At 44.9% G+C, this 20,244-nt stretch overlaps 1 protein-coding gene across 1 annotated transcript in view; it reads right to left on the bottom strand.

Annotated features, from left to right (window-relative positions):
• wwtr1 (WW domain containing transcription regulator 1) overlaps positions 1-20,244 on the bottom strand; it is a 165,757-nt gene that overhangs the window by 9,304 nt on the left and 136,209 nt on the right. Inside the window, exon 3 of the mRNA XM_072254990.1 lies at positions 6,952-7,148. Within this exon, the coding sequence (XP_072111091.1) occupies positions 6,952-7,148 (197 nt within the window). The remainder of the gene's footprint in view (positions 1-6,951; positions 7,149-20,244) is intronic.

Genomic DNA, 20,244 nt, shown 5'->3' with positions numbered 1-20,244 from the left:
AAGAAGGCACGACAGCGGCTATATTTCATTAGGAGTTTGAGGAGAATTAGTTTGTCACCAAAGACACTCACAAACTTCTACAGATGTGGAATACATTCTAACTGGTTGCATCACTGTTTGGTATGGACAGGCTACCACACAGAATCAGAAAAGGCTGCAGAAAGTTGTAAGCTCAGCCAGCTGCATCATGGGCACCAGATAATGTTGTAGCTCTATAAAACTCTGGTTAGACCACACTTGGAATATTGTGTTCAGTTATGGGTGCCTCATTATAGGAAGGAGGTGGAAGCTTTAGAGAGGATGCAAAGGAGATCTACCAGGATATTGCCTGGATTGGAGAGCATGTCTTATAAGGAGAGGTTGAGTGAGCTAGGGATTTTCTCTTTGGAGTAGAGGATGTGAGGAGACTTGATAAAGGTGTATGAGATAAGAGGTACAGATGAAGTGGATAGCCAGAGACTTTTCCCAGGAAATGGTTAATATAAGGGTAAGCACATGGAACACCCTGCTGTGGGGAGAGGCAGATACATCAGGGGTATTTAAATAACTCTTAGATAGGCACATTGATGACATAAAAATGGAAAGACTATATAGGAGGAAAGGGTTAGATTAATCTTAGGGTTGGTTGAAAGGTCATCACAACATCGTGGGCCAAAAGTCTAGTATGGTGCTATAATGTTTAATGCTCTATGTTCTATGAAATTGAAGCGAAGCCCTATTTGCCCTCTCAGTTGGTACGAAACATTACTTGGCCCTAATTTACCGAAGAGGTGAGCACTTCCTTGTACCTGATCAATCACTGAAACCTGGTATATTACCTGCATATCAAAACCTGCTTCTTTCAGTGGGAAGTTGCTAAGCACCAAATGGCCACCACAGTACCACATGTCTCCACTTCAGATGCACTTCATTGTCTTTCAGGCACCCTGGGAGGTCTTGAAATGAATGTGACAAGGGCTAAGTAAATGTAAGTCCTTTTTCTCGTGATCAGAACTGGCTAAGAATGAAATGGATATGTCTGTCGGAGGTGTGATCAGTCCTGTAATCTGAACTGTTCAGAAATGGGATTATGATGTGGGTGGATCTTTGCTTTGTGCACTGTTTTGAAACAGGGATCACACAGTCAGCACTCACACTACACAAATTGCTTTCCTCTCTTAAAAACACAATACAACAGAAGCTGGTGGCTGAGGTGCTCCATGTTCCACTGGCAGGCAAAATTGAAACCCTTTCCATTGCAATCGGCACGTCACTGATTTTAAGTATTTGGACTGACTGAAATATTGACCATTACGGGTCGTAGAGTCATAGGACAGTAGACTCTAGAAACTGGCCCTTCAGCCCATCTAACATGTGCCGAACCATTTATGCTGCCTACTCCCATTGACCTGCACCAGCACCATAGCCCTCCACATCCAAGTACCCATCCAAACCTCTCAATCATTGAAATTTAGCTCGCATGCATCAATTGCACTGCGTGCTCTCACCGCCCTCTGAATGAAGAAGTTTACAAATTTCTCGCTTGGAAAGCAGTTTATATATTACACATGAAGTACACTGCCCGGCTTCTTGAACCTGCTCCTTTACTTCATAAGCATATAAAAGCACTAGAACATAGAACAGTGCAACTCAGGAAGAGGCCCTACGGCCCACAGTGTCTGTGCAGGACATGGTACCAAATTGAACTAAACCTCTTCTGTCTGCATATATGATCCACATCCCTCCATTACCTACACATTCAGTTGCCTATCCAAAAGCCCGGATCCGAAAAGCCGCTGTTGTATCTGTTTCCACCACTACCCCGGCAGCCTGTTTTCTATGTCAAAAAATTGTCCAGCACATCTCTGTTAGACGTTCCCCCTCTCACTTTAAATACAAGCCCCCTAGCATTTGATATTACAGAGGAAGGTGGCTGGTCTTGTACCTCAAGCCTGCTTTCCCTCATCCCTGGCATTACAACTCGATCAGTGCCTAAAACATGGCAATCTACAATATACCGTGCCCCCTTGAGAACTTCACAATGGGTTCATTTGCAGATCGTCCAGACTCCGGACGATAGACTTCAGCTTGCCTTTGTGTCGTTCCTGACACTGGCCTTGTATACATCAATTGATGCTGAATCTACTCAGCCCATGTTGTATACGTAGACACTGATGCAAATTCACAGCAAAATAGCCAAGTGATTCGTGGCGATTCCAAGTCGAAGCTGCTCTGCCTGAGTGTTCACAGTCCTCAGAGTACAGAAGTCCAAAGCTTCACAACCTACACCACAGCTCAAGATGGCCAATATCTTAACTGAGATATACGGTTCCTATAAACAGCATTCACCACCCCTTGGAAGTTTTCATATTTCATTGTTTTACAACACTGAGTCACAGTGGACTTAATTTGGCTTTTTTTGACACTGATCAACAGAAAAAGACTCTTTAGTGTCAAAGTAAAAACGGATCTCTACAAAGTGATCTAAATTCATTGCAAATACAAAGCACAAAATAATTGATCTCTCCCACAGAAGCTCTGGACAAGTTATGAATACAGAGGGAGCTGGACAACAGTGTGAGGTTGGCAAAGGGAGAGGGGAGTGTAATGTATATGCAAAGAATCACTGATCACTTCTGCCAAATAATTTCCTGTCAAATTATCAGAGAATGACATATTCAGTACCTCTGCCCAAAGCTGAGAGAGTGGCCTCAGCGGGAGGTGATGAGGCCACTCTAAGGTTGGAGGAGCAGTACCTCATGCTCTATTTTGGTAGCCTCCAACCTGATGACATGAACATCAATTTCTCTAGCCCCTGGTAATTTCTCATCCCTCTTCCTTCTCTCTTTTTGCATTCCCCATTCTGGCCCTCCTTTTACCTCTTCTCTTCTCCTCACCTGCCCATCTTCTCCCTCTGGTGCCCCTCCTCCTCTCCTTTTTCCCCATAGTTCACTCTCCTTGCCTATCAGATTCCTTCTAATTCAGCCCGTTATCTTTTCTATCTATCGCCTCCCAGCTGTTCACTTCATCCTCCCCTCCTCCACCCACCCGCCTTTTCCCCCTTAATGGGATTCACCTGTCACCTTCTAGCTTGTACTCCGTCTCCTCCGCTCACCTTCATATTCTGGCTTCTTCCCCTTCCTTTCCAGCCCTGATGAAGAGTCTCAGCCTAAAACCTCGACTCTTTATTCCTTTTTGTAGTCGCTGACTGACCTGCGGAGTTCCTCGAGCATTTTGTGTGTGTTACTCTGCTTAAAACCCCAGTGAATCTACACTCCCCCTGTTATTCCACTCCTGTGACGGAGGCCGAGGTAAACTCCTCTTGAAAAAACAGTCATACTCCTGACAGGACTTGTCTTGGAGATAATATGGCCGTGATCGATCACAGCAAATGCGTGTTCTGTTTACTCTGATTGTCTCTGTCGTTCTTCCTCTGGTTCCCTGTTGGGTGAGAAGTGACAGGGCTAAGGAGAGAAGAACCTCCACTGACATTGTTGTCACGTAGCTGGCAGGCATCGAGCACATCGAGGACTGCGTACTAGGGCGTGGTAGCATACTGCTTTACAGTACCAGTGACCCGGGTTTAATTCCTGCCACTGCCTGTAAGGAGTTTGTACATTTTCCCCGTGACTGTGTTGGTTTCCTCCGTGCTCCAGTTTCCTCCCACAGTCCAAAGATATAATAGATGGTTGATAGGTTAATTGGTCATTGTAAGTTGTCCCGTGATTTGGCTAGGATTAAGTTGGAGGATTGCTGAGCGGTGCGGCTCAAAGGGCTGGAAGGGCCTATTCTGTGCTATATGTCAATAAGAAAAATGTAAATAAATAAGTATCTCCACCAACACAGGTTCAATCCTGACCTCAGGTGCTGCCAGTGTGAACAGCATGTTCTCCTTGTGATTTTGTGGTGTGTCTTTTTTCTGAGGAATCTTATTTCCTTCTGCATTCCAAAGACATGCTGTCAAATTTGGCTGTGTACAGTACTGTGCAAACGTCTTAGGCTCATATATATAACTAGAGTGCCTAAGACATTCGCACAGTGCTGTATTTGACAACATTGGACAGAGAGCAAGTTTGTAAATTTGGTGGGAGCCAAGTATTTTAGGAATGGTGAGGGTGGAGCACCATGGGAGGGGTATGGGACAGGTGGCAGAGAATGAGTGCCAGGAGCGGTGGGTGAGGCGGGTGCAGACACACCCAGTCCTGAGACACCAGGCAAGGTCATTTAGTTCCAGACAATCAGTTTATTGATCATTACAGAACATCTCTCTGGTGCTTTCCACTCCCTCCACTCTCCCTTCCCCTTTTTTCAACTATGATGCAACTCTCCCTGCCCCCTTCCCATTCTCAGTCCACAACAGAGATTCATATCTGAATCAGATTTATCATCACTCACATGTCATGAAATCTGTTTTTTTTTGTGCCAACAGTAGAGTGCAATACATGCAATTATTACAGTACTATGCTAAAGTCTTGGGCTCCCTAACTATATATCTATGTACCTAAGGGTTTTGCACAGTACTGTAAACTTGTAATTCTCCCCTATGTTGTGGTGAGAGAAGAAAACGGGAAAAAGGGAGGGGATGTCGGGTGTACTGTGAGTATTGAGTACTAGAGTATTGTGTGCAGTTTTGGTCCCCTAATCTGAGGAAAGAGATTCTTGCCATAGAGGGAGTACAAAGAAGGTTCACCTGCTTGATTCCTGGGATGGCAGGACTTTCATATGATGAAAGACTGGATCAACTAGGCTTATATTCTCTGGAATTCAGAAGATTGAGGGGAGGATCTGATTGAAACGTATAAAATCCTAAAGGGATTGGATAGGCTAGATGCAGGAAGATTGTTCCCGATGTTGGGGAAGTCCAGAACGAGGGGTCACAGTTTGAGGATAAAGGGGAAGCCTTTTAGGACCGAGATGAGGAAAAACTACTTCACACAGAGAGTGGTGAATCTGTGGAATTCTCTGCCACAGGAAACAGTTGAGGCCAGTTCATTGGCTATATTTAAGAGAGAGTGAGATAAGGCCCTTGTGGCTAAAGGGATCAGGGGGTATGGAGAGAAGGCAGGTATAGGGTTCTGAGTTGGATGATCAGCCATGATTGTACTGAATGGCGGTGCAGGTTCGAAGGGCCGAATGGCCTACTCCTGCACCTATTTTCTATGTTTCTATGTACAGTGGGGAAATGGAGGGGAACATGAGAGAAAAAGACAAAAAAAAAGGGGCAATAAGCTGGAAAGAATGCAGATGAGGTTTACAAAGATGATGCCAGGATGCACAGAGAGAGATTGAGCAGTCCAGGACTTTATTCATTAGAGGATAGGAGTACAGAGGCTGAACTTATCAAGGTATTTAAAATCACGAGGAGCATAGATAGGTGAATGTACACAGTCTTTTCTCAGGATTGGGGAACCTAGGACCAGAGGACATAGGTTTGAGATGATGGGGGAAAGACATTACAGGAATTTGAGGGGCCACTTTTACACCTAGAGTGTTAAGACCATAAGACATAGGAGCAGAATTAGGCTATTCAGCCCATCGAGTCTGCTTTGCCATTCCATCATGGTTGATTTATTAACCCTCTCTCCCCCATTCTTCTACCTTCTCTCCAAAACGTTTGATGCCCTGACTGATCAAGAATCTATCAAACTCCGCTTTAAGTATTTTCAATAACTTGACCTCCACAGTCAGCTGTGAGAATGAATTCCACAGAATCACCACACTCTGCCTAAAGAATTTTCCTCAACTCTGTCATTATGGTCATCTCTCTATTCTGAAGCTGTGCCCTCTTGTCTTAGATTCACTCACTACAGGAAACATCCTCTCCACATCCCTGCACAAGGACTCCCAAATCCCCTTTCACCCCTAATTTTTGAATTTTCGTCCCATTTAGAAAATAGTCTACACTTTCATTCCCTCTACCAAAGCATTTGACCATACACTTCCCTACATTAGATTCCATCTGCCACTTCTTTGCCCATTCTCCCAATCTGTCCAAGTTCTTCCGCAGACTCCCTGCTTCCTCAACACTACCTGCCCCTTCACCTATCTCTGTACTGTCTGCACACGGCCACAAAGCCATCAATTCCATCAACCAAATAATTGAAATATGTGAAGAGGTCCGAATACAGACCCCTGCAGAACACCACTATTCACCAGCAGACAACCAAAACAGGCCCCCTTTGTTCCTACTCTTTCCCTCCAGCCAGTCCACTAATCTTCTATTCATGCTAGTATTTTTTTCCTGTAATACCATGGGCTATTATCTTGGTTAGCAGCCTCATGTGCGGCACCTTGTCAAAGGCCTTCTCAAAATCCAAGTAAACAGTGTCCAATGATTCTCTTCTGTCTATCCTGCATAAGACATAGGAGCCGAATTACACCATTTGTTATCCTTCAACCCACACTAAATGCTAGAGGATCTCAGCAGGCCAGGCAGCAACTATGGAAAAAAAGTACAGTTGACGTTTCGGGCCGAAACCCTTCAGCAAGACTTCCAGGAATGCCTACCTGAAAAAGTTTAAATCTCTCCTTCGATGGGAGTTCAGTGAAACACTCTCTCTTTCTGCTTCCCCAATGTGATCCCTGCTCCTCTCCAACTCTGGTACTTTTTTCCCATTTTGACTGAGTTGCTCAGATTTCCTGCATCTGCAGATTTTCCCTTGTTTGTGGTTATTATTCCTCAAACCCATTCCCTTGCCTTCTTCCTGTAACCTTTGACACCTTTACTAATCAAGAAACTATCAATATCCACTTGAAGTACACCCTGTGGCTTGGCCTCGACAGCCAGCTATGGCAATGAATTCCACAGCTTCATCCCCCTCCGGCTAAGGATGGTCCTCCTCACTTGACGATAATAAACTGATACCAATATCCCTGCACACCCCGATCTCTCTGAAGGCAGCACAGCTCATCAGCATCTCCAGAATAAGTGGCTGTCACTGGAGTGGCCCGACCAGCAGCAGGAATAGCTACCTGTCTCATAAGCTCTTGCTGCAGGTGTTTGATCCTCTCCTTCTCCATCTGGATCTGCTGGAGCCGCATCTTCTGCTGGTGTTTCTGCTGCACCGTCATGGCGCTGGAGAGACTCATCATGGCCATCCGAGGGTTCTGGGAGGGCATACCGGTAGGAGTCACAGTAGTGTTTGGAGTCATCTGCTGTTGGCTCATCACTGGGGAGAGAGGGAAGTGGTTAAATCCGACGGTAATAATCAGCTGCGGTAAAAATATTATTTTCAGTTCCCAAATGCTCATAACCTTGGACCATGCCATGGGAATGACAGAATATGGACCCCTTCTCCTCAATGCTCCACACTCTGCTCCAAGCAAATTCTCAGAATTAATCTATTCAAAGTTCCAAGTTCAGAAAAAATTCATTATCACAGTACTTATGTTACCATATACTACTTTGACATTCATATTCTTGCAATACACATCAAAGTTGCTGGTGAACGCAGCAGGCCAGGCAGCATCTCTAGGAAGAGGTACAGTCGACGTTTTGGGCCGAGACCCTTTGTCAGAACTAACGTTAGTCCTGTTAGTCCTGACGAAGGGTCTCGGCCCGAAACATCGACTGTACCTCTTCCTAGAGATGCTGCCTGGCCTGCTGCGTTCACCAGCAACTTTGATGTGTGTTGCTTGAATTTCCAGCATCTGCAGAATTCCTCGTGTTTACATTCATATTCTTACTGGCATTTACAGGAAAAAGAAAAAAAAAACAACAGAATTTATGAAAAACTATACATAAACAAAGCGACGAACAAATTATGTAAGTTTTAAAAAATACTGAAGTCCCGAGTTGTAAAGAGTCCTCGAACGTGAGTCATAGAATCAATTCAGAGTTGTGGAAAGTGAATTCAGAAGTTGTAGGGTAATAACTGTCCCTGAACCTGGTGGTGCTCCTGTATCTCCTGCCCAATGGTGGTAGCAAGACAACAGCATGGCCTGGATGGTGGGGGCTCTTGATGATGGACACTGTTTTTTTGTGGCAGCACCCCTTGCAAATGTGATCTTTGGTGGGGAGGGTTTTGCCTGTGATGGACTGGGCTGTATCTGCCACTTTCTATCGCATTTTCGATTGCTGGGCATTGGCGTTTCCATACCAGGCAGTGATGCAACCAGTTAAGATACTCTCCACTATGCATATATAGAAGTTTTTAATAACGTGCCAAACTTACACAAATTTCTAAGAAAGTAGTGGTGTTGCTTTGACACTTATGGGTTGGTCCCAGGATAGATCCTCTGATATGTTGTCTGAGCTCAGATCACCCTGAGAAGAATAGCAGTTTAATTTGCCTGACACATTTTCACATTTCCCAGGAGCACTTCATAGAAACAGATTCAATGTACACAGTACATTACAGACCATTCAGCCCATCAGATCCAGGCAGTGCTTGTGTGCGCTTCCTCCCTCCTGCCATCTGGGCTGCCTAATTCCCTTCTCTGCGCATGTCTATCAAGTTCTCTAAAGAGCATCTGCATGTGTTACGTGTAACTCCACATCTTCTAGGCAAAGGAGTTTCCTGTGAATTCCCTATGTGTTTATTCACAGAGACCTGATGTTTATTCTCATTCATCTGGTCTGATAATGGAACTGTAGAGAAACAGAGCATGAGAACACACCCTTTTGACTACCAAGTCCATGGTAAGCACCAAACAAGTCCAAGTTCAAGTTTATTGTCATCTGATTGTACATATACCCAACTAGACGAAACAACATTCCTCCGGACCACTATGTAACCACATCACACAAAGCATATAAAACAAAGTATTTCCACAAATAGTTTAATAAAATATAATTACAACTTCGTGCAGTGTATGGTACAAATAAACAGTAAACAGCTTGCTGTCCTTATGATGAGATCTTAGTGGTGGCAAGGTATTCATTTTTCTGCGAGGTGGGGAGGGCACTGCAAAATCGAAGCAAGCAGCAGAGAGTTGTAAAATTAGACAGCTCTGTCATGAGCACTAGCCTCTGTACAGTCCAGGTCATCTTCAAGGAGCAATGCCTCAAAAAGACTAAGGCCATTACCCAGGACATGCCCTCTTCTCATTGTTACCATCAGGAAGGAGGTACAGGAGCCTGAAGGCACACACTCAATGATTCAGGAACAGTTTCTTCCCCTCTGCCATCCAATTTCTGAATGGACATTGAACCCATGAACACTACCTCACTACTGTCTTATTTCTGGTTTTGCACTACTTATTTAATTTAAGTATTTTATATATACGCATCTGTCCGAGGCCTCCGTCGGTCAGAGCTGACCACGGGTATTGCATCCTAGCTGTCTAGATACACAGGCCTGGGCAGTACGTCATGGAGAGCGAGCTGATGCAAGCTCCCCTTCTCCACACATCTGATAAGCCCAATGGAACAGCAGAGACCAATACAGTTTGGTACCAGCAGAGTCGCAGGAGTCGCCAGTCAACATTAAACTCAATGTAGGACTGCCTTAGGGACTCCAGCCCCAGATTTATCCCTCAGGGTTTACTCCTGAAGCCTTCCTCATGAGTGCGTAAGCTGTAAGGCAGCAAAAGATTGAGATCATTGTTTTCCTTCTCCTAGATGAGCCCCATCTGCCCAAAGTGGTTTTAAGGCGCCAGTAACCCGCCATTGCCCCTTTTCCTGCAGTAGATACGGTTCCACCGGGCTTAGTAGCTAAGCCATGTGAAGGCCAGAAGTTGGACTTGGTTGTCAGAAGCTATTTGAGGCGCACACCAATGGGAACATTTAATAGGCAGTGGGAGCTTATCCCTATTACCACCCCAGCTATAACAACCTTAAGGAACATATTATATACGTGTTTATTCTAATTCAGTTTTCTCTATATTATCATATACTGCATTGTACAGCTGCCACAAAGTTAACAAATTTCATGGCATACGTCAGTGATATTAAAACGGATTCTGATTCTGATTTTGTGATTTTCCGTGTGGAGCGATCTGTTAGGTTTTTTACGTGCGAGGGAGGGTGTTGGGCTTTGGGGTTTGCAAGATTTGTGTTTTTTGGGGGGGGGGGTTTGATGTTTTTCTTTGAAAGACTTCCATGGTTTTCTTTGTTCCGTGACTCTCTGGAGAAGATGAATCTCAGAGCTACGTACTTTGATATTAAATGAACCTTTGATTCTGACTCACTGGACTCACAGCCAGACTGGCACTCCTGGTCCTGATGCTCCTGGACCTCCTTCCTGATGGAAGTGGGTCAAAGAGATTGTGGGATGGGTGGTAGGGATCCTCAACAATGCTTCGGGCCTTCCGTATACAATGCTCCTGGTAAATGTCACAAACAAGGGTGTCACTCACTTGCACTAATCCTGTATCAATCCCACCCATTCCTCATTCTACCAACCTATCATGCAATCAAGTCTTTTTTTATTCATTCATTTATGGGATGTGGGCGTCGCCAGCTAAGCCAGCATTTATTGCCTATCCCTAGTTGCCCTTGAGAAGGTGGTGATGAGTTGCCATCCTGAACCGCTGTACTCCCTGAGGTGTAGGTACACCCACAGTGCTGTTAGGGAGGGAATTCCATCATTTTGACCCAGCAACAATGAAGGAACAGTGATATGTTTCCAAGTTGGGTTGGTGAGTTGACTTGGAGGACGATTTCCAAGTGGTGGTGTTCCCAGATATCTGGTGTTCTCGTCCGTCTAGATGTAGTGGTCGTGGGTCTGGAAGATGCTGCCTTAGGAACTTCGGTATGTTGTTGCAGTGCATCTTTTAGATAGTACACTCTGCTGCAATTGTGCCTCTAGATGTACTTTATTGAATATTCTGTAATCTTAAAGGTCTCTGCTCATTCACATCTCAGTGTTCCTTTTCCTAAAGAAGAAACCCGGGAAGTCTGATCCTTCCTGAGCTGCAGGTGCACATTGTCCCACAGTTTAACATCTCCTGAAAAGAGTGTACATTCAACAATTTAACTTCAGGCTGCATCCTGGGTACGTGGAGGAGTACCAATCCATCTAACCACTTTTGGGGGATCTCTTTAAATTAGAACACATAACTCGGCCATCCATCCTGTGATGGCAACTTGAGACAATAAACCAAAGCTGCTGAGAGACTTGAGTGAGGGAGTTAACACTGTGTGACAAGTTTCCAAATGCTGAGTTCCAAGTAGAACAGCTCCTTTACTACCAAACCAGCAAAGGTGAGCGACAAAGACAAACGATCAAAAACAGCGATAAAAAGGGACAAAATTAACGTAGTGACAGTGAAATTAGCAATCAACAAAAAGTATCCACCCCCTGGCTCACCCCCTCTCTAACTAAGCTAGCATAAAGGGTGAATATGTGACTAATCTCGTTTACTTCTCCTAAGCCCAAACCCGCATGACCAATCACCGTGACCCATAATAACTTGGACTATGATACAACATAAAATACAATACAGACAGACAGAAAGTAGATACATGAGTCACATAAACTTGGATATCCATCCCTTTGGCTTTTCCACTGTTCACAATCCTGAACCACAGGTGATTTTTCTTTGTACTGGAGACAGACGCCAAGGGAGGACGGCACGGTGACACAGTTAGGGCTCGTTCCTCCATTGACACGACTTCAGTCCTGATCTCGGTACCATCGGTGTGGAATTTGCAACTTCTCCCTGTGAGCAACTGGCCACTGTAACTCTGCCCCTGCTGTGGTAGAGTTTTGCTGGGAATTGTGGGGGAGGGTGGATGGGGTGGATAATAAGCAACACATGCAAAACGCTGGAGGAGTCCGTCGGGCCAGGCAGCATCTACGGAAAAGAGCAAATAGTCGACATTTCGGGCTGAGACCCTTCATCAGGACAGCGGGTTAGGGCGGGATTAGTGTAAAATTGGTAGCTTGATGATAGGTTCGACACACTGGGCCAAACGGCCTGGCTTTGTGTTGTGTCTATCATTCAATTTCAATACAAAAAAGGTCAGCAAAGAACAGTTCATACATGGACTATGATCTTCCACAGTCTTTCTTTGTCAGGGAGTCCCATGTAGTTAGTACTGCAACACTTTCAGTACGCTGGATGAACTCAGCAGGTCGGGCAGCATCAGTCAGAAACGATGAGTCGACATTTCGGGCCAGAACCCTTCGTCAAGACTGAAGAATGAAAGATGGGGAAGGCGTTGAAGAATGCTTGTAGCTTCAGTTGAAAGACCAGTAATTTGAAAGACAAAGGCTACAGTCTCCACTCAATTTGAAGGTAGGTCCATAGATAATCCCCGATAGCTGTCTTCTCCCCTCCCCCCAGACATGCTGAAAAAGCTCTTTTTCTTTGTTCTAGGGCACGCTGCGGACTTTGGAAGGAGACTGATCAGTCAGATCCGTAATTGTTCATTCCTAAGTGCGAGAACGACATCTTAAGTCTCCTGATCGGCAGTGACCCTGTGTATTGCTGTTTGAACAGCAGAGGGCCTCGGTGTGTGTGCCCTATCACAAAGGCACCTCACAATCTTACTGCGTGAATGTTATACCAGAGAGAATAGGCTCGTTAGTGCAGGAATATCCTAGGCTGCACAGAAACTGATGATTGCTCTACAGACCACTGCTGCAAGCAATACGGAAAACTCAGTGTGAATTTTGTTTTCGTTGGAAGCTTGTGGTACCATCACTTTACAATGCCCACGATCACTGATCAGGGTGCAATTCCCACCACTGTCTGTAAAGAGTTTGTACATATTCTCCATGATTACGTGCATTTCCTCCAAGTGCTCTGGTTTCCTCCTGCGTTTCAAAGATGTGTGGTTAGGGTTAGTAGGTTGTGAACATGCTATGGTGTCGCTGGAAGCATGTCCACACTCGCAGGTGGCTCCCAGCACCTCCTTCGGATGTGTTGGTCGTAAACAGTGCATTTCACTGTATACTTTGGTGTTTTGATGTACAGGAGAAAAATACACTATGTGGCCACTTGATTAGATAACCCCTGTGCACCTGCTCAGAAATGCACAAATCTAATCAGCCTGTCTCAGGTTGGAGGAACAACACCTTATATTCCATCCAGGTAGCCTCCAACCTGATGGCATGAACATTGACTTCCCTAATTTCCGTTAATGCCCCACCTCCCCCTCGTACCCCTTACTTACTTATTTATTTATTGATTGTTTTTATTTCTCTCTTTTCTCTCCCTCTGTCCCTCTCACTATAACTCCTTGCCCATCCTCTGGGCTTCCTCCCCCCCTTTCTTTCTCCCTAGGCCTCCTGTCCCATGATCCTCTCCCTTCTCCAGCCTCGTATCCCTTTTGCCAATCAACTGTCCAGTTCTTAGCTCCATCCCTCCCCCTCCTGTCTTCTCCTATCATTTCAGATCTCCCCCTCCCACGTTCAAATCTCTTACTATCTCTTCTTTCAGTTAGTCCTGACAAAGGGTCTTGGCCCGAAACATCGACTGTACCTCGTCCTATAGATGCTACCTGGCCTGCTGCATTCACCAGCATTTTTTGTGAGTGTAGCCTGTCATATGGCAGCAACTCAGTACAGAAAAACATGCAAATACAGTCAGGAGGTTCAATTGTTTTTCAGACCAAACATCAGAATGGTGAAGAAACGTTATCTAAGTGACTTTGACCATGGAATGATTGTTGGTGCCAGACAGGGTGGTTTGAGTATCTCAGAAACTGCTAATCTCCTGGGATTTTCACTCACAACAGCCTCTAGAGTTTACAGAGAATGGTGTGAAGAACAAATATACATCCTGCAGGTGAAAATGCCTTGTTAATGAAAGAGGTTAGAAAAGAATGGTCAGACTGATTCAAGCTGACAGGAAATGCAACAGTAACTCAAATAACCTTGCGATACAACAGTGGTGTTCAGAAGAGCAACTCTGAATGACAACACATTGAACCTTGAGGTAGATGGGCTACAACAGCAGAAGATCACACCGGGCTCTCAGGTGTACCTAATAAAGTGGACACTGTGTAAAGCTGATCTATTATTTTTCATTTCCAGAAGCGGTTGTTGGTCTGGGATGGACAGGGTAGTTGATTGTGTGAGTTTATGATTAAACCTCCAAGACTACAGTCTCAGAAATTGACCACCCAGAGATGTCAACATTAAACTGATAGATGGCAAGTAATGTTATGCCACACAATGGCAATCTCCAACAGGAGGAAATAAGCACAGAAAATGCTGACCCTCGAGGAGGGTATGAGCCACAAGGTCAAACTTGGGTTGCTTTCTCTGAAGTATCGGAGGCTAAGGGGAGACCTGATAAAAGTTTATGAAAATTTTGAAACATACATGAGGTAGACAGCCAGAAACCTTTTCCCAGGAAGAAATGTCAAATATTAGGGGCGCATAGCTTTAAAGGGGAGAGTGGGAGAAGTTTGGAGGGGATGTTTACTGCAAGTTCTTTTACACAGAGTAGTAGGTGTATAAAAGACCTGCTAGTAGTGATAGTAGAAGTAGATATTACAATGGCATTCAGAGGCTTTTAAGTAGTAATATGAATAATAATAATAATAATAATAATAATAATATACTCCCATGTTGTGTCCTTGAGAAAGGCACTTAATCACACATTGCTCTGCGATGACACCGGTGCCAAGCTGTATGGGTCCTAATGCCCTTCCCTTGGACAACATCGGTGTCATGGAGAGGGGAGACTTGCAGCATGGGCAACTGCTAGTCTTCTATACAACCTTGCCCAGGCCTGTGCCCTGGAGAGTGAAGACTTTCTAGGTGCAGATCCATGGTCTTGCAAGACTAACGGATACCTTTAATTTAATATACTCATTCTGTGCATATTCATACAGCTTCAATTCCATATTTAAGTTTGATGATGTCATTGATGATGTCACTGTCACTGGCCACATCAAAGGTGGTGATGAATCAGCATTTGGGAGCGAGATTGAAAATCTGACTGAGAGCTGCCACAACAATAATCTCACTCAATGTCAGCAAGACTAAGGAGCTGATTATTTGCGTCATGAGGAGAAAACTGGAACTTCATAAGCCAATCTTCATTGGGGATCAGAGGTGTAGAGGGCCACTAACTTTAAATTCCTCTGTGTTATCATTTCTGAGGATCTGTCACAGGATCAGCACATAGGTGCCTCTACTTCCTTAGGACTTTGCAAAGATTTGCAAAGACATCTAAAACTTTGAGAAACTTCTATAGGTGCACAGTGGAGAATATATTGACTGGTTGCATCATGGCCTAGTATGGAAACACCAATGCTCTTGAACAGAAAATCCTACAAAAAGTAGTGGATATGGCCCAGTCCATCACAGGTAAAGCCCTCCCCACCACTGAGCACATCTACACGAGCACTGTCACAGGAAAGCAGCATCCATCATCAGGGACCCCAGCAGCCAGGCCATGCTCTCTTCTCACTACTGCCATCAGAAAGAAGATACAGAAGCCTCAGGACTCACTCCAGCAGGTTTAGGAACCCTCAACCATCAGGCTCTTGAAGCAGTGGGGATAACTTCACTCACCCCATCACTAAACTGTTCCCACAACCTTTGGACTCACAGGGAATCTTCATTTTGTGTTCAATAGTTACTGCTTAGTTTTTTTTTATTGTTATTATTTCTTCTTTTGGCACTCGCACACAGTTTGTTGACCTTTGCACTCTGGTTGTTTGTCTGCCCTGTTGGGTGAGGTCTTTCATTGATTCTGTTGTGTTCCTTGGTTTTAATGAGCATGCCAGCAAGAAAACAAATCTCAGCATTGTATACGGGGACATATATGTATTTTCATAATAAATTTACTTTGAACTTTTAAGTGCATTCACCCTATCCACGCTACTTGTATTTTTATACACCTTTATAAGATCACCTCTCGGCTGCCTACGCTCGAAGGAATAAATCTCTCCCTATAACTCTGTCCCCCAAGTTCTGGCAATCTTTTCTTCACTCTCTCCAGTTTTATTTATTGTATTTAGAGTACTGGCCCTTTCAGCCCAACAATCCACGTCACCCAATGACCCACCTACTTAACACTTGCCCAATCAATGATCAATTCATTGATACATCTAGGGAAGTCAATTGAATCACAAAGCTGTAAGGGACTGCATAATACTGGAATCAGGGGCAAAAGACAATCTGCTGGAGGAACTCAATGCTTCATTAGGAGTTTGAGCGCACTTGGTTTGCCGGCAAAGACCTCTGCAAATTTCTACAGATGTACTGTGCAGAGCATTCAGATCGGTTGTGTCACTGTCTGATATGGAGGCTTGTAAGGGGCTTCAGAGGGACATGAACGCGGCCAGCTCTACACAAGCACAAGCCTCTCATCCATTGAGAACATCTGCAAAAGACAGTTCCTCCAGAAAGCAGCATCCATCATTAAAAACCATCCAGGGTATGCCTTCTTCTCATTACTACCATCAGAAAGGAGGTACAGGAGCCTGAAGGTCCACATCCAACCTTTTCAAAACTGCTTCTTCCCCTCTGCCATCAGATTTATGAATGGGCCGTGAACCCATGAAAAGTACCTCGCTATTCCCCGTCTATTTTTTTTATTGGAACTTACAGTAATTACTTATGCCTGTACTGTACTGCTGCACCAGACCAACAAATTTCACAACTTAATTGAAGTCAAAGATAATGAAGCAGATTCCGGTACTGATTCTGTAAAGGGAAATGAAGAGTTGATACTTCAGATCAAGACCCCTCATGTGATTGCTAATGTGAACAATCTAAATAAAGAGCCTCGCTCCAAAACATCGACTGTCCATTTCCCTGCCAGTGCCGCTTGAGTTCCTCCGGCAACTTTGTTGGTTGAAGGCAAGTGGAAAGGTTGCAAGGGAGGTGGATTATAAAATAAGAGGAATGCCGTGCTGCAGCTACACATGGCAATAGTGAGATCACACCTGTGTACAGTTTTAGAATTGGATTTGGCTTGTTATTTTCACGTACCGTGATACAGTGCAAAGCCTTTGTTTGACAGCCAGATGGCTGATTCCATACAAGTGTACATTGTGGAAGAAAACAGAATAAAGAACATAGTGTTACCGTTACAGAGAAAGTGCGGTACAGGTAGACTAATGAAGGAGACTGAAAGATCAAGAGCTCACCTTTCAGTGTGTGAGAGGCCTGTTCTGGAGCCCAGTAACGGGGCGACTGCAGCTGTCCTTCAGCCTTGTGCTATGTGCTCTGAGAGTTTTCTATAAGGAGCATCGTCCTTGCATTGGAGATAGTTCAGAAAAGGTTTACTGATCAATTTGTGGGATGAAGGGTTTACGAACGTGGACACATCAGCCAGTACTAATCGGAGTTTGGAAAACTTGGAAGTGGTCTTATTAAAACATAGAAGATTCAGATGGAAGCAAGAGAAAATCTGCAGATGATGAAAATCCAAGCAACACACACAAAATGCTGGAGGAACTCAGCAAGCCAGGCAGCATCTATGGAAAAGCGTAAATAGTCGACGTTTTGGGCCGAGACCCTTCATCAGGACTGGAGAAAAATGATTCAGGTGGAGTTTAAAAGGCTAAAGAGAGGAACCTGGAAATGGGGGCTAGAGTTTCAGAATAAAGAGTTTCCCTTTTAAGAGAGGGTTGAAGAGGATCTTCTCAAAAGGCTACTAATTCCTTGGATGACTCTACTAAGAAGAACTGTGGAAACAGAGTCACTGAATCCTTTCGAGGCCAAGACAAACAGATTTGTGGTCCTTAAGGAGCCACGGGTTATGGGAAACAAGCAGGAAAGGGATGGGGAGGCCATCATTTTCAGTGGGATGGGTGGGGTAAAGTCAAAAGGCCAGGGACTTACAGGTCAAGAGGGCCAATGGGGGTGTTCTGAGGAGTGGGAAGAAGTGTGGTGGTGGGGGGGGGGGGGAGAAGAGATGATGCTGTGGGACGGACTTGGAAGATGAAGGTAATTCAGTCATTTTTTTTTGGCAGGTATCCCAGCCCAGCCCTGAGCTGGGAGGACCGTGTTGTCCTGGGAATGCCCTTTGGCAAGCATCCCAAGTGCAACATGATCCAAATTCCCTCCAGGATTCCAAAAGGAGCATTGAACTCAGTGACATCACTGCCTGCTGCTCAATGCATTCACTCCATTGGGATGTGAGATTAACCCACCCGGAATGATGCAAATTGAATTCCTTTACCCTCAACCTCTGGTACACCACCATAAATCACCAACATCCCCCCCCCCCCCACCCATCGTAGTGTGTGGCAGGAACATCGGGAAGGGAATAGCAGTGTGAGAGTAACAGGTTGCAGGGAGAAGAGAGAGGAATTGAAATAGTTGGGTCTGCTCTGAGAGCTGACACAGAACCAATGGGCCGAATGTCCTCTTCCATGTCATAGTGAATTTGGTTCAGAAGGGGAAAAAAAGCACCACTGTATAATGCTGAAAAATAGTGATTTTGCATTTGCTTTTCTCAGCATTAATCCATCTCTCTGTGAATGACTGCACAAATCCTGCAGAAAATGTCTGCATACAACATAGAAGACAATAAAGTTTTAATGAGGGGTGAGGCCGCAGTAAGAGTGGTTTATCGACGATTGGCCAGACTGACATTCCTGGGGTTTCTCTGCCGCCTGGTAGATCTCTACTCTGCAGACTGTGATGCAGAGGTAATATCAGGTGCAATGCATGGGACGTCTGATCAAAACCACATGCCTGGATCCATCTGCCAAGGCCTTTCGGAGTTGGTCACGGCATCCAGGGGCTGGTAGTCCAACTCAGCTGGCAGACAACTTCATATTTCAGAGACGGGAAAAGCGTTCTAAACAATTCACGGAATCCTTGACTTTAACAGTATTAATGCTGGATGGTGTTTAAAATAAGCCAGCTGATCTCTAAACAAAGCCTAACGTGAAGCAGGTCGAAACCCTCTGACGTTACTCGCCTGCAAACCCCAGTGTGCACATACTCCTTCCCCCACCACCACCGCGTCAAAACCTAGTGACTGCCGGCTAAATATTTGGTCTGTCTCTATAACAAATATTTAATCCAGGGTTAAATTGCTTTTGGATTGTAATCGGCATGGAACTTTCAAGAATCAGATCTTACAGATCATGCTCAGTTACAAAATCACAACAAACTGAGCAAGTGTTGTCAGATCTTTGCTAAAGGAAGCCAAACTTAGTTCCAGCATTGAAACCCAGGCCTACTGTGTTTCTCCACACTGCCCTGTCCCTCTCCTTCAATTGCTTGCACAATTACACTGTAGGAGATACAAAAGCTTCCAGTTTAACCCTTCCCTGTGCAGGACTGCATGATGTGCTCCCACAGCTCTGTGTACAGACATTTCTCCGAAAACAATGTTGTCATTCAACCTTTCCCTGCGCAGGAGTGCATGATGTTCAAACAAACTTCTGTGTACAGATGTTTTTTTCCGAAAACCGTTTTGTCCATTCTTTCAGTCATAATTTCAAAATCTGTTTCCTTGTGACTGGCTCCCCCATCAAAGGAAAAATAGTCATACTGTCATACAGCACAGTCGCAGGCCCTTCAGCCCTTTGAGTCTAGACTGACCACATTGACTTCTCAAACTTCCGCTAATACCCCACCTCCTCCTCGTACCCCATCCGTTATTTATTTATATACACACATTCTTTTTCTCTCTCTTTCCTTTTTCTCCCTCCGTTCCTCTGACTATACTCCTTGCCCATCCTCTGGGCTTTTTCCCCCTTCTCCCTTGTCTTTCTCCCTGGGCCTCCTGTTCCATGATCCTCTCATATCCCTTTTGCCAATCACCTGTCCAGCTCTTGGCTCCATCCCTCCCCCTCCTGTCTTCTCCTATCATTTTGGATCTCCCCCTCCCCCTCCCACTTTCAAATCTCTTACTAACTCTTCTTTCAGTTAGTCCTGACGAAGGGTCTCGGCCTGAAACGTCGACTGTACCTCTTCCTAGACATGCTGCCTGGCCTGCTGCGTTCACCAGCAACTTTGACGTGACCTTATTCTTTATTCTCCCCACAGTCCCATCAGATTCCGCGCCCCCCCCCCCACCCACACTGGGGTAGATTACAGTGGTCAGTCAACCTACCAATGCACATGTTGTATGGAAACCAGAGCACCAGGAAGAAACCCACAGGAAGGACATGCAAGCTCCATAGAACCAGAGGTCAGGATTGAACCCAAGTATCTGGCACTATGAGACAGTGGCTCTACCACTCTGCCATCCAAGCAATTTCTTCTGGTAAAGCCAATTAAAAGTTTTCAAAGGAACACTATTAATTTTCCACTTAGCATTTCTAGCGTCACTTGAGTTGCACAGGGAGGCCCTCGTACTTTGGGGCTGCACTAGTAGGTTGAGAAGCTCTTTCAGGGGTGGTTATTGTCAGAGAGGTATGGAGACACTTTGACAAAGATCAAATGCACCAGA

The sequence above is a fragment of the Mobula birostris genome, chromosome 4 (assembly GCF_030028105.1).
Source record: "Mobula birostris isolate sMobBir1 chromosome 4, sMobBir1.hap1, whole genome shotgun sequence".
NCBI lineage: Eukaryota > Metazoa > Chordata > Chondrichthyes > Myliobatiformes > Myliobatidae > Mobula > Mobula birostris.
This window is presented reverse-complemented; position numbering and strand designations above follow the sequence as displayed.